The 14503-nt window shown below is 37.5% G+C and overlaps 1 protein-coding gene across 1 annotated transcript in view; it reads right to left on the bottom strand.

Moving 5' to 3' along the window:
* Nucleotides 1-256: 256 nt before the first annotated feature.
* FAM13C (family with sequence similarity 13, member C) overlaps nucleotides 257-14503 on the bottom strand; it is a 47250-nt gene continuing 33003 nt past the window's right edge. The window contains 8 exon segments of the mRNA XM_010001111.1: nucleotides 257-717; nucleotides 1481-1582; nucleotides 2946-3145; nucleotides 4359-4454; nucleotides 9338-9546; nucleotides 11206-11287; nucleotides 12695-12833; nucleotides 13350-13560. Coding sequence (XP_009999413.1) covers nucleotides 594-717; nucleotides 1481-1582; nucleotides 2946-3145; nucleotides 4359-4454; nucleotides 9338-9546; nucleotides 11206-11287; nucleotides 12695-12833; nucleotides 13350-13560 — 1163 coding nt within the window. The 3' untranslated portion in view covers nucleotides 257-593.

Genomic DNA, 14503 nt, shown 5'->3' with positions numbered 1-14503 from the left:
TTTGCACTGCTCCCAGAGTTTCAGCTCAAATCCTAGCACTGCTGTGCAGCTTTCTTTGAAGCTATTGGAATTGAGTGGCAACTCTGTTTTGAAATATAGCATTTGCCCAGGAGTTTTTCTTTCATTTGTTTTCTCATGTGTCTTTTAATCTAGTGAATAAGCAGACTGAGAACTGATATTAATATTTAATCATAGTGCATGTTAATTCTGGAAAGAAATGGGTGGTACATTACCATGGACTAAAATCCTGGAAAGCATTTCCTCACACTTTTTAAATCTAAAAAGCAGGTCAAACTGAGACTCTACAATACTTCAGTGTCCTTTTTAAGTTCTAACTTTCTCACAGTGCACTTCAAGGATTTTTCAAAAGGAAAAATAGATATACTATAGTCCACTCACCCATGCGTAATATTCTTGCATATTCCTCTCCTCTCTCATCCCAGCTAGCATAACTGGTAAAGTGCATCAAAAATCTCAGTGTGTCAAATAACTGTGCAGCAGACCAAGACCTGTAAAATTACTTTCTCTCTTTCATTACTTGTGTGTTTACTTGTTGTTTTTCTAGAGAACAATACCACAGCATTGCATTAACTTCAAATCGTTTTGGAAATATCATGCTTACTGATGAGAACTTCCAAGAGCCTAATTTTGGCTTTCGTGTGCTTGTATTCAGAGTATTCCTCGGCCATCGGCACCCGATCTTCTTTCTGAGGACTCCTGATCAAAGCAAATAAAAATGCCATTTTAAGAGTCTCCTCTTACTTTTAAGAGTAAGAAGAAAAATAGACTTTAAAATTAATTCTGCAACAACTAACAAGGACTGCGTAGGATTACTTTCCCCCCCCCTTAACCATAGGTGACTAAAGAGAATTTGACAGGACCAAAAGCCCTAAACAGACAGAAATTAAAGGATAGTATTGAAAATATTTAATTTTCATATAACAGGTTATTTTTTTTCATGTTAGCTATGCAGCTAATTTTTTCATTCTAAAATATGCAGAGAAGATATTATGCAGTGCTTTGAAAATTGTTACCAGAATACTAAAAACCCATATCTTCCATAGTTTTCACCAAAAGTTTTCTAAATTAAGGGAGGAGGAAAAGAAGATGTGTGTGTTTCTGCTCTGGAGAGGGTGTAACCAATGGCTTCTGGTTTAAGTATGGCCTTTCAAAAATTAATCATCTGCAAGCTGTAATCCCTGCAGATTTACGTCCTCAATAACAGACAGCTTCCCTTCAACCCAGGAAACATCCTGAGCTGAGATGGGGTTCATACCTCTTACAGGCATGTCCTCAGGGATGTCCACATCCTGAAGGAACTAAGTAGGGAGAAGGACATCTTCATAGAGACCAGACACCTCATGATATCTTCCAGCTTCTCTGGCCTGCTCACCTAAGAGTAGCCTCCCCAGCAGAAACACACACTTGTGCACAGGAGCCCAAAGGGGAGGAGAGAGCTTGTGTTGAGCTGGTTGCTTACCTTCCTGTCTGCTTGTAGAATTGTTCCTCAAACTCTCTCAAAGCTTTACGAAGCCTTTTCTTATCTGCTTTTGTCTCTCTGAGATGTTCAAGCAGGACAGGCCTGTAAAACAGACAAGAACATGATTATGCGCTTGTAAGTATTGTAAGAGCTGTGCCTTTGGGCAAATAAGCAGGCTGCTGCTGTGGGTTATGGCAGGCCCTGAGCTCAGGGCCCTGAAACATTCCACCACATGGCTCCCAGCTATGGATATAACTGGCTGCACCATCACACAAATAAACAGTTGTGCTCCTTCCTGTTTACTAGTATCCACATTCTTCTAATCAAGTGAAGGCAGAGGCTCTGTGGTGAACATGGGAGGGAAGGCTTTCAGAATTGTGTCTTGCTAGTGGCCTTAATTTTGTATGGAATTAATTGCAGTTGACAGGGCTCAGCATCTCGCAGGAGATGTTTTGCATCTCTGTAACTGAATTAATAGTCACCATCCAAGCCCTAATCCTAAAAACAGCTGTTACCAAGCATTACTGTGATGCAGTGGAAATGCTACCCAGAATCAGCATTTTTGGAAGCATCTTTTAGTGGGTATTTGGATAATTTTATTTTTTTTTTAAAAAGAGAAAGAATTCTGTTATGTCTAATCAAGTGAAGGCAGAGGCTCTGTGGTGAACATGGGAGGGAAGGCTTTCAGAATTGTGTCTTGCTAGTGGCCTTAATTTTGTATGGAATTAATTGCAGTTGACAGGGCTCAGCATCTCGCAGGAGATGTTTTGCATCTCTGTAACTGAATTAATAGTCACCATCCAAGCCCTAATCCTAAAAACAGCTGTTACCAAGCATTACTGTGATGCAGTGGAAATGCTACCCAGAATCAGCATTTTTGGAAGCATCTTTTAGTGGGTATTTGGATAATTTTATTTTTTTTTTAAAAAGAGAAAGAATTCTGTTATCCATATGCAGCTGGATTGTCTTTTTTTTTTTTTCCATAATAACAAAATTCACAGGCCTAACCTCAGCATTTTTGAGAAACTATTGCATACACAGTGGAGATACATAGAAAACCAAGATATTTCTCTTTACTCTTAATTTTGGTAGCACCTCATCAACTTCCTTTATGCATTTTAAGAAGATAAGTAGTGAGATATCTAAAATTGTTGAATATTTATAGGTAGGCCAGCATATCTTTATTATATCAATATGTAGTATCTAGTTGTTTCTCTGATCTGCATATATTCCTTCGCTTTTTCTTCATGGACTTGGCACAAAGTTGCTTGAATCAATAGCTCAAGCTACAGGGATACTGCTCAAATGACCAACTGCCTCTCTCTCTTTTCTCCCATAAGAAAACACTGAATCACTGCTTTCGTATAGAATATTACCATGCAATAAGTGTGGATCATATTTCATTTTAAGGCTACGTAAAATATTCTAAAATGTTCAGGGGAAAGAAAAAAAAGACTGAACTTACATTGTTGCCTCATGTAAATTGGACATAGACAAGGCTGTTTGCCTGAAACCTTTCTTTTCATCCAGAAGTGACACATAGGCAGGCTCACTCTCCTCCTGAGGGTAACACAGGTGCTCATCAACAGGGAGGCAAGATACTGGGCCAGATGACAACTCATGGCTGTTTTGAGAATGGTCTTCATCTGAGTCTTCCTCCTCCTGCTTGTAAAATGTAAAAACATCATTCCAAGTTGTTTGCATGACCATACTGACAATTAATAGAATTACAACATAAAGAATAAGGACTTAGATTCCTGGATGTAATCACTGAAATAGTTTGCGTATATTGAAAGCTTTGCCCAAGTCTACCTGACATTGTTAATGAAAAGTCTTATGGGGCTCACTGAGTTACTGTGTCTTGTCCACCATGACTAAACAGGACAGAAGCTGGCCCTGCTTTTGGGTATCTCCAGCAATTTATTTTTGTTTATTTAAAAGCCTTTATAAGGAGCAAAAATTTAAAGAACACTATATTTATGGAAGCTCTGCAGTCTTGCTGGAAGTTGCACTCCTCTTGTATACCATCTACTAGTTGTAATAAGACCAGAAATTCTGACTGTAACAAGAGTTGGAGGTAGAGATTCCACAGTTTTATAGCTACCAAAACAGTGATGTTGCTGTCTTTCTCACATTCCTTCATCCTCAGAAGAAAAGCTGAGCTTTTGAAACTAAATCTTGAATAGAAAAACTCCATGGAGCAAAGCTCATAAGTACCACAAGAGAACTTCAGTTAAAAAATGAATAATATATCCATGTGAATGTGTACAAATATTTACACTGGAATTTTACAAAGAAATACAAAGCTCCATTGTCATCTCACATGGCAGTAGTTCTTAATTTTAAAAATCAGCTCAGTCCCAAGTACTATTAGATTAGTATTTTTGATACAGATATGCCAATTAACTTCCAAATAGTCCTATTTCACCTCTACTCACAGTGAGACCTGTTAGATGACATCAATACATTATTAATTGAAGTACTACAAATTATATTTATATACTACACAATTGATAAAAGCATTGCCTACAACATCCAGATACAGTGACAGCACTTTATGGGAAGAGAGAGGTTTCACTCTCTGTCGCCTAGATTATCCTTAAGAAAAAATCGATGCAGCCTTTGATCTCTTACCCTGTCACTTGAAGTGGTTGCCTCAGAAACTGCTGCTCAATGTTACGATCTCTGGCATTAGACTTAGAGCAACTGCTCTGTAAAATGCAACTTCTATTTGAAATATCAACACCCTGTATTAAGCACTGAGCACATTTTTCAAATATCAATAGCTCTATTGCTGCCAAACTGACATATGGGTACAAATCAAACACAGCATTTAGCTTCTTTTCTTGACAATGGATATTAATTCTTTCCAACTTACAATTGTTGTGATCAAAGATGGAGTTGCGAGAAGTTTCTTGATAATTCTGTATCTGTCGTAAAGAGGTTTCATGAGACTCTTTTCTTGCTTAGTTACCTAAAGAGAAATCATAACAAAATATACTCCTCAAAAATTGAAAATAAAAATTAAAGTTCTTATTTGCTCCTGTGAAGCTGAGAAATGTATTAGAAGAGTAGGATCTGATGTGTAATTTGCTTCCACAGATATGCCATGGGAACTGTAGTTCAATCCATAGAATTTCTAAAAAGGAAAATGGCAATCTATTTTCTAATGGAAAATACCCAATGATGTGTAACCCTCACTTTCTTGAGCCAAATTGTGCTGCCTCCTTCTGAAGATGCGTACAGAGTTATAAGAATTAAAAAGGTTCTACTGTGCATTGCACTGATATCTCAATTACTAACTGTAATAGAGGCAACAGGCTCCTAGTGTAATGGGGTGGTCTGCCCAGGCCAACCTACTCAGCATCCCAGTGGGATGAGGCCCACTGAAAATACAGCTGAGACCAACCTCAGTGGATGAGCTGGCTCCAGTCACAACTGCTGGAACTGCCTTCCACAGCCAGGGTTTGCCATCCCTTCAGTTAGTCTGGTCGTGTATCTGCATGGGGACCATTGATTCGGAGGAGAATATGATTTTAGATCAGGTATTGAGAGTCTGAGCCAGCCACAAGTATTTGTAAATATAAAAGTAAACCTTCTGAAAACTGTGTGGTAGTGTATAAAGGGAAAGAAAGCAAATCCCACAACAAAAAAAATAAACAAACACCACAAAGAAGACCAGAAGGACTTGTTCCTCAGTAATTAAATATCAAAATAGGGTCATTTGTAAACTACTCCACCATCAGACTCTGCTCCTCAACTTACATGCATATCAGCACCCACAGGGTACAATTTCTTGGTCAGTTGACACTTCAGCTGCACTAGTGCACTGAAGCTCAGCTACACTCACCCAGGTGAGTGAGCACATGGCAGGTTTGAAGAGACTCAGGCTGGCTGGCAGCAGGGACAACAGTCCAGAGCTGCTCGGAAACCAATTCCCAGTTATCAGGAGTGTGTTTCTTTCTCTAACAAAAAGTATTTGTTAGAGAACTTAGATAATTTTTTATTTACCTGTCTTTCCATGGTATGCTTACAGGTTGTCCAATGGATACTCTCAAACTACAGTAGACATTTCTGAAGACTAATTTTTTCTGAAGCCATTTGCTTTTTTGTCATATCCTATTTTTAAAAGTTATTTATAAGATTATGAGTCAGGTTTTTATGATAAGGGTACAAGTAGATATGTTTAATAATCTATTCTCCCCAGAGAATATTAAGTCTGTTTCTGTCCCCACTGAGGTCAATGGGGACTTGGCATTGACTTAGCAAGAACACAGTCCAAATATACATTAAGTTTTAAATTAATCGAAGTACAAGTCACCCTCGCAAGGCCTAATGCAAAGCTGATATGAGCTGGGAGATACTTCTGCTGATTAGAGTGGGTGTTGGGTCACACCTTCACCCAGTGGAAAATACACTTTGGCCAAAGTGGCCAGAACTTGTGCTCCTTCTTCTGGAGAAAGATGCATGAATTAAAATGTACTGAAAGGCTGGAAACTTATTTTTTCTAATGTCAGTATATAAAGATCTAATACTTGATTGCCTTATTTCAAAATTACTATTCCATGAAAGCAGTTTAACAAGCTTAAAGTCAGGAAGTGGTTATTAGGCTACTGACAGAACACTGCATCCTTATCTGGAAAGTTTCCAAATGTACAACATTTATCTGGGAATACCAATTGACAGAAAGTCTAAACAAACAGAATTTTTTGCTTAAACATCAGAGCCAAATTGCATGGACATGGGGTGTTTCTCATGGGTTGAGTGCTGCAATGTCAGGCTCAAAAAAGATGACTGCAGCACCTGAGTAGAAAGTGTTGGCATTGAGGTCCCACAGGTATCAGTGCAGCGCTTCCTAGAACATTTTCCAGTGTTTAGGTAATATTTATGAATAGTTGAAAAACCTAAATAAGTACTTTTCTCATCCATATTAGGAAGAAATCAGTTAATGAGATCTGTATAAGGGCCAAGTTTTTGGAGGTTTGGAGAAGAGCTTGTCTACCCCAGTGAAGTAATGGGAAAAATGATGGCATTTTGGGAGGATGGGGTAAGCCTTTCTACAAAAAGTCAATGACTAGGGTTTTTTGTTGACAACTTGGGAGTATTTTTAATAATCAGCCTCTACTTTTTAAAAATATATCATGCCCTGAAGAAGTAATTCTCTTAATATCAATGGAGTTCCTTGCTATTAACTTCAGCAGTAACAAAACCTTTTTGATTTGCTGCCCAAATGCAAAAACAGTGCATAACCATTAATCACTTTTCACCTTAAAGGTCTGCATGAGTTAATCACTCCAGAATTTTGTCGTTCATGTTTGGAGAAGAGCTGCTAACAAGAATGTAGGAGTACTGTAAAGTAGCTAATTGGTTTACTTATTGCTAGTTCTGCAATTAATACAAGGCTAATTATTTCCAAAACTATTAAGCCTGGAATAGTTAGGAGGAAACAGGGAGTGATCATTAATATTGATTTTAAACATGAGAAACAGTCTCAGGAGGGTTTAGCATTTGGGCCTATTTCATTAGCTCATTTTATTAGGCATCTCAAAACTGTTTTGTATTGAGCTAAGTTCAAAATGGCTGGTAATTTCAAAATCAGAGAATTTTTGTGGAATCACAAACTACAGAATTGTCTGAGATATCTTAGGACTGTTGGCTGCATACAGCAACATGAAATTCAATGCTAATTAAATAAAAACACTGCTTGATGGCCAAGAAAAAGATGAACTGAAGCAGATCAATGAGAGGCAGATACCTCACAGCAAAGTCTGAGAAAAGCCTTGGGGGACAGACTGCAAATCTTAAACACTAAATATAAGGCAAAAGTTGTTTGTTGCATATGAAGAAAGAAAAAGGGGACTGCATGTAAAGCTAAGGTAGTAGTTCGGTTTACGTAACTTGAGACAAAGCCACACAAACTACTGCATGCAGTTTTCTTCCCTACTAGTTTCTTCCGTGAATGCTTATGCCTTTTAAGCTCACTGGTGTTTTTCCAGACACATTCCAACTGCATTAAAAGTCAGGAGTTGGAATTTGGATGTGGATTTTGTGATTTGGTGCTTTTTTTTTTAGTAATATGATTCAAATTATGTCTGTCTGTCTGTCCTTTGGCTCCTGGACTCTTACATTCATGGTCTCAATCCTTTTTTTTTGAAGACTTGTACCTAAAATGAGGTGAACTGGTGCATAAATCACCAGCTTCCAGCACAAGGAACTAGTGACACAAGTAGTAACAGGCAGCCATCCATTTTGGGTTACTGAATCATTCACAGGATAATCCCAGTTTTCCCTGTGTCTTCTCACTCAGTAGCTTTACTCACAAGCTTTTTTGCAGGAGTGGTGTTTTGTTCTATAAACCACATTCTGCCGTTTCATAATCAGACCTTGTGGTTTGTCCTTTTTGGACATACAGGGTGTTCAAGGATTATACTCTACGCCTCTCCCAGAGATGCTCAGTCTCTCGTTTTCATTTCAGCAGGGCCTTAGAGGCTTTCTGCATTTGAACTTCAGGTGAGAAATCTGAAGGCTTTTATGGAAACACTATCCTTGCTTGAAATAACTAAATCTTTAGAAAAAGAAACTTCTAGCTGCTACTAGTGTACTAGTAATCTAGCTCAAATTCTGGTACAGGTCCTAAACGTTATCTAAAAAATAAAATGTTGCACATAAATTCATCAGTGCTAGAAATCTCATTCTCCCCCAAAAGTCCAGGATGACTCATACTCAAAACCCAATCTTTTTTAATGTTACACTTGAGGATCTACTAAAAAATAAAATTTTAAAGTAGATCAATTTTACTTCATTTGATTCTTTCTCATGCCTCTGTTCCATAGCAGCTTCATATAACTGTTACCAAACTACCTTTGCTAGCAAATGGATAGTTCTCTCAACACAAGTTCTTTCTTGCTACAAGAATACAAAAAGAAAATAAGGCTTTTAAAAAATATTTGAAAATATTAACTTGTGCAAACATTTCATTTACATTGCACAATTCTCTGTCAGAATATTTCAAGCCAGCACTGCCATTTCACATATTTAGGACATTTGTTTTTGGAAAATCAGAAGTCCCTTAATTGACAAGTGGTTAAAACTGAAACTCACACTCAACTTACTCCTATAAGAGAGTATTTCTGGACAGGATTTCCTCACTGACATCTGTTTTGGTGTATTCTGATTTCACTTGCATAATAAAAAAAACCAAAAACCAACTGAAAACATTTTTATACTGTCTGCACTGTTGGGATTTTAGAACTATATACAGAACAGCATGGTTTTGTTGTCATATTTTGTTTTTGTGCAAAGGAGTTCTGGTTATAAAACACTTTTTCCATTTGAGATTTTTTTAAAAGTAGTTTATAAAAAGAAACAATTAACAAGTCAGTCATGTATGCAGAGCTCGAGATCTCAGAAGTACAGCATTGTTATGAACAGTTTTGGGATTTATACAGTAGTTAGTTGTTTAAGAACCAAGAAAAGAGACAAAAAAAATTAAAAATAATATCTGCCAGGTACTTTCTGCTACTGAAACCCACCCATAATAATTTCTTAGTTCTTGCGTAGTTTAGCATTTAGTTCTTCTTCACCCCTCCTTGTCCCCCTCGTGCCCTCCTCTTTTTTGTTCATTAGCCAGAGTCTAAATGTCAACATTTGGATTTTACGTACCTTTGAGGACAGAATTTATGGTCTCACTTGGCTGTACAGCATCAGGAGTAGGAACATAATTTGACACCAGGCAAAGTGATGCACGGCAGTACCAGAAGACACAGGGTGCACATTCCCCAGCTTACCCTGACACACTAATTAATATCTGCCTCAGATGATAAAGTTTTGAAAGAAACAGCCATACTTATCACATACCTTGACAGCTTCAGGAAGGTTAAAGTGTTGTCTTTTCTCCTTTAATCTTCTCAAAACGCTGTCCATGGTTTCTTCTACTGAGGATGGTTCCATGCTTGTGGCCTCCTGTGTCTCAGCCTCATTAGAGGTCCCAGTGCTTTCACAATGACCATTTCTTTGGGGTGCTCTTGAGGTACAGTTTTGTTCTTCTGACATTTTGAGTTTCAGCTCTGAAAGGCAAATTACTTGACAAGTAAATTTATTGGAAATGTTTGCAAAGAAGTTTCCTCTGACACTACAAGAAAAAAAAACAGCCCTACTTCTTGCATACAATTCTTATCATACCACAGTTGTGTAGCTAAGTAAGCCCCTTTGCTTAAATTATTTCCCAAGGCAGAAGAGCACCATAGCAACCCTGCAGAAGACTTATAGGTTACAGTTTGTCCTAGCTTTCCAGTCAGCAACCTCAGCAACCTGCCCTGATGCAGTAACGTGTATCAGCCTGACACCAAGCCAAAGACCCTGGAGCTCTAGGAACCTGCACAGAGCAACAGGGAAATTGAATAAAGATCTGAATTATCCCCTGCAAAACCAACCTTTGCTCCTAGCATATAACTAGCTGGTGAAGGATCTTGAGCAAGTTAGAAACTGGTGGATCCAAATGTGTTACATTTATTTAAATCCTTGCAGAAATACTAACAGTTTTTTCAGTGGCAACAGTCTGACCAGGTTTGTAAGATAAATAGTCGAGTTTTTTTATTATTTTTTTTATTATTTTTTTTTTAAACTTGTAGAGCTAGGAAGGATGGACAAGCCTTACAAAGTTGAAGGACCTACAAGCACTTGAGTGTTTTTCTATTTCAGTTGCACCTATCCCATGAACCTCATAAATCTTGCTTTGCTTAAAAGCAGACTTATTTTTCAGGATAATAAAATCAAAAGTGTTCACAGCATTGAGGTATTTTAGGTGTGCAGGTCAGGCTGAAGCAATGCATGAGTCAGAAAGATAAGTTTCAGAAAGTTTATGTCGTTTGGCCATTTCCTCTCATTTTCCCTTCCTGGATTTCTAACACAACTTTCAAGGGGAAAAAAAAAAATCTAACAATTATGCAGCCTAATATCTAAAGGAGAACTTTCCAGAAGAAGTTTACTGAAATATGAGTTTCTAATTTTTTATTTACCACAATCATACACTCAATATCTACATTCTTAACTATATCCAAAACAGAGAAGAAACATAATACTACAATTAATTAGTAGTGATAATCCATGTATAATGGGGGGGGGGGAATTATTTAAATTATAAATAGCTTTAAAAAAAAATAAAAATCAATCAGTCCTGGCTCCATTCTCCCCCAAGGCAAGCATGTGACAGACCCACAGACGTTAATGGAGTGGTATGCACACAGTCAAGGGCAAAACTTGACCCTCTGGACCAAATCTAATATCAGGGAAAGATCCAGTTTTCTGATAGAAATAAATAAATACATACATAGAGTTTTAGAGGTGTGTAACCTCAGTCCTAATGAAACATTTTGCACCTACATTTGTACTATTCCAAAGACCCTTTTAGTTTTGTGCTTCTGTATTTCAGGCTCTCATAAATATATTCAGAAGAACATTGCCTTTTGCATGAATGTTTATGGTGATGAGGCAGAGATGATGTCTTTTTCCCCTTCTTCTTTTTAGCCTTGTTATGAGTGTTGAACTGCCTTACTTTAATCCCTGCTTTTAGTTACATCACCTAATATCTTTGTTGTCTCTGGGAGATTTATCACCATGCACTAGTGAAAAATAAACAGAGCACTGAGGCTAAAAAACTAACTACAATATTTCAGGTACACTCCAAAAGCTTCAGCAATAAAATGAAGTTACATCCTATTACATACCTTTGAGCTGCTTATGACCTTTCGCCAAATCATTCATCCATTTCAGAACTTCAGGATTGGAAGTCTTGTCACCATGTGACGGCTGAAAGGGAAAGGAAACAGAGAATAAAAAAGGAGGAACTGATGGTTATACAATCAAACAGATATAAACCTATCCACACGCAATGTGCTAAAAAACATCCATAGTTCCAACTGCACTATGTCAGAGTGCCAAGCAGAGCATTTGGCTTGATGAGGGTACTTACTTACCATGTCTTATCTTTCCCCCCTGTGGCACAGTGCTATATGGACCTGAATATTTTGGCAAAAGAACCCATCTACATCCTTGACTAATTGGATAAGTAATCTCAGTGACTTCAAAAGGTCTGATCAGATACCTAATGTTAGTCAAGTTCCTAAGTGATTTCCAGGATGGTAATGGAGGCACTCTGGCCCTTGCTGGGATAAGTCCTTAGTGTTTTAAGACAGGGATCTTCTTGGGAAACAGAAATTTAAATGTTTCAGCTGAACTGCTTAACTAATCAAATGACAAAATCCCACTCAACAGATTGATTTCAAAAGCAAAAAACTACAAAAGCTTTGTATATCAGTTCTTTCTTTGCATTTCAAAATTGCTTCATAAAATACATTTACAGTGGATCTTCAAAACTCATACTTGAAATGGCAAAACAGTTCTGAAAAATTAAACTTCTGAAATAAGTTATTTTCTGGTCACAATGTGATGACTGTTGATGACCAAAGAGCAGTACAATTCACAAACGGACATTTAAGTTTGCAGTCATTGCCAGGATTACAAGGTAATACATAATTAGCTGAATTTTCATTTTAATGTAGTCATAAAGTCTCACAGTCTTCCCTGTTTCACAGTCTACACATCCTAAGCACCACAGATGTCTCAGCATGTTCGTATTGCACCACGCACATTACACAAACTAGCTCACTGTGCACACACTGCACAGAACACACCACTCCCCTCAACCAACCACCACCATTTGTAGGTCTCTGTTTCTGCCACCAGTTTCTATTGAGCCCTAATGCTTTGGAGATTTACAGGAGTCTGCCTGAATGTAGGAATCTGCACAACAGAGCAATATTTCCAAGCAAATGATTTTACCAAATAAATAAGTAGCTTTTAATCTTTTGAACCATTTTGGTTCACAAGCCTGTCAGTTGTTTCCCTGGTTCTCACTTCTCACACATCTACAAGATGGGTATTCTGCAACAAAGATAATCCAAAGGAAATGCAAATTAGAGCCTCAGAACTACTGCATACACTAAAACATGTCAGAAAGATATTCCCTCATTCATGATCTTCTTATTTATCAAAAATACCCTTTTTCCTATTACAGATATTCCCTCATTCATGATCTTCTTATTTAATTTTATCAAAAATACCCTTTTTCCTATTATTTCACATACATTTATATCCACTGGGATTCTTGCTTGCCTCTGGCAGTATTTCCCTTTATCTTTTCAATTATCAGCTTACCAGATATTTTTTTTCTTGCTCAAACTTTTCTTCATACTTCCTAATCTTTTTCTTGAGACTCTGAAGATGCTTGGTAAGTTGTGCTACTGTTTGAGGTTCTTTGCACTCTTCACAGTTACATCTAGAAGAACTCCTTGGCCTGCAAAAGCCAAAAGCATAGTAGTCAAATCAAAGAACTGGCTATAAATCAACTGTGCCTTCTTTCAGGCACATTTAATGCTTTCCTAGCATTTTTAAGAAAGTTTGGTTTCTGTCTGAAATTCACAACTTAGTTCCTGGAGATCATATGTGTGGACTGTTTGTATGTTCTATGACACTCATATATAGGAAAAATTCAAGATTTAGCTCTATTACAGCTGATTTCTTTTGGTATTATACCTCAGTAGTCTTCTCTATGTTATGTTCACTCATCAGACCAATTACTAACAATTAAAACCACCCTTGCTAACTTGAATTAACAACAACTTCAAACAATGTTGAACTGTTATGACTGAACAATGCTAGGTCCTAATTCTGGCAAATTAACCAAGTCAAAACATGCTACAATATTAACATTCATTGTTTATGACATAACCATAACTGAAAAAACGAAGAATCAAAGATCGTGAACTATACAAAAGTTATTTAAAATATATAGTGAAACATATTTCCTTACATCATGAAAGGTTGAGCACTTGGTGGAGAAGGTGCAGACTCTGTGTCTAGATTAAATCTCTGGCTTTGGCTAAAGATAGAGCAGCGTGGTGACAAAAGAGGGTTGTCTCCATCTGTAATGTGATACAGCAGTCGACTGGTCCCCAGGGAGTGATGTTCCTGTGGGCTGCTGTCCATGTCATTCTGCCAGTCTCTGTGGGCTGGCACAGGCTCTGGAAAGAAAATACAAACCAATATGGACTGAGGGTTGCTCACAAGATCTTTACCTACCTAGATAAATACAAATATAAACTTACAGAAGTATTTACAGCATAAGTATTCAAATTAAGCAGCATATAGTTCAGTAAAGTATCACACGCAGGATAAACATAATACTGAGGATGAGAAAATAGAAAGGACTGTTACTGACTTGGCATAAAGTATTTTTGAGTTCCACAGAAATGAATTTGTAAACTATGAAATATTATACAAAGATGGAGAGCTTCCCAGAATAGTAGCATTTATTCAATTTTCATAGATCTGTTTGCTTCTGAAAGCCACATTCCTGCAGAAGATGCTGAATGTACAAAACAAGTTCAACTTTGTGACTTAGCATTTAGTCCTTTGGTCAAGAGAAAGGCAGATCAAAAAAATAATCTGTCCTGATGCTAAGATCCTCCAAGGTTGTTTGCAGTACCCTGCAGAAATTGTTAAGGTTTGAAGCAACATATCCATGAGTCTAAAGAACGCAAGACATGAAAATAACAACTAGTAACATTCAAGTGGTTGCTCAAGGTAGTGTGCAGTGACTGCTGCTTGGAGGAGTCACACTTATGATACTATGTTAGTATTGTCTTTGACTGTCCAGTGTCTCAAAAAGTAAGATTTGTTTTAAAGAGATGGTCAGAGTAGAAGATAGAATTATTTATTCTGGACTGAAAAAGTAGGAATTGGTGAACCTCATCACACCGATTCTGTTTGTAGGTAACATGGAAAATAATGGGCGCATCACAGGGAATCTTCCCTTTTCTGTATTTCTGTGCATTAACAGGAAGAACCATTTAATCTTTGTCATCCTCAGTGGGTGAAAGGGGGGAGGATAATCCAGCCTAGTTGGAATTTGTGCTATAAAGCAGGTTATATTTTTTGGGAGAAACTCCATGCTCTCTCATAAAC

Source organism: Chaetura pelagica, unplaced genomic scaffold (assembly GCF_000747805.2).
Source record: "Chaetura pelagica isolate M959 unplaced genomic scaffold, ChaPel_1.0 scaffold346, whole genome shotgun sequence".
NCBI lineage: Eukaryota > Metazoa > Chordata > Aves > Apodiformes > Apodidae > Chaetura > Chaetura pelagica.
This window is presented reverse-complemented; position numbering and strand designations above follow the sequence as displayed.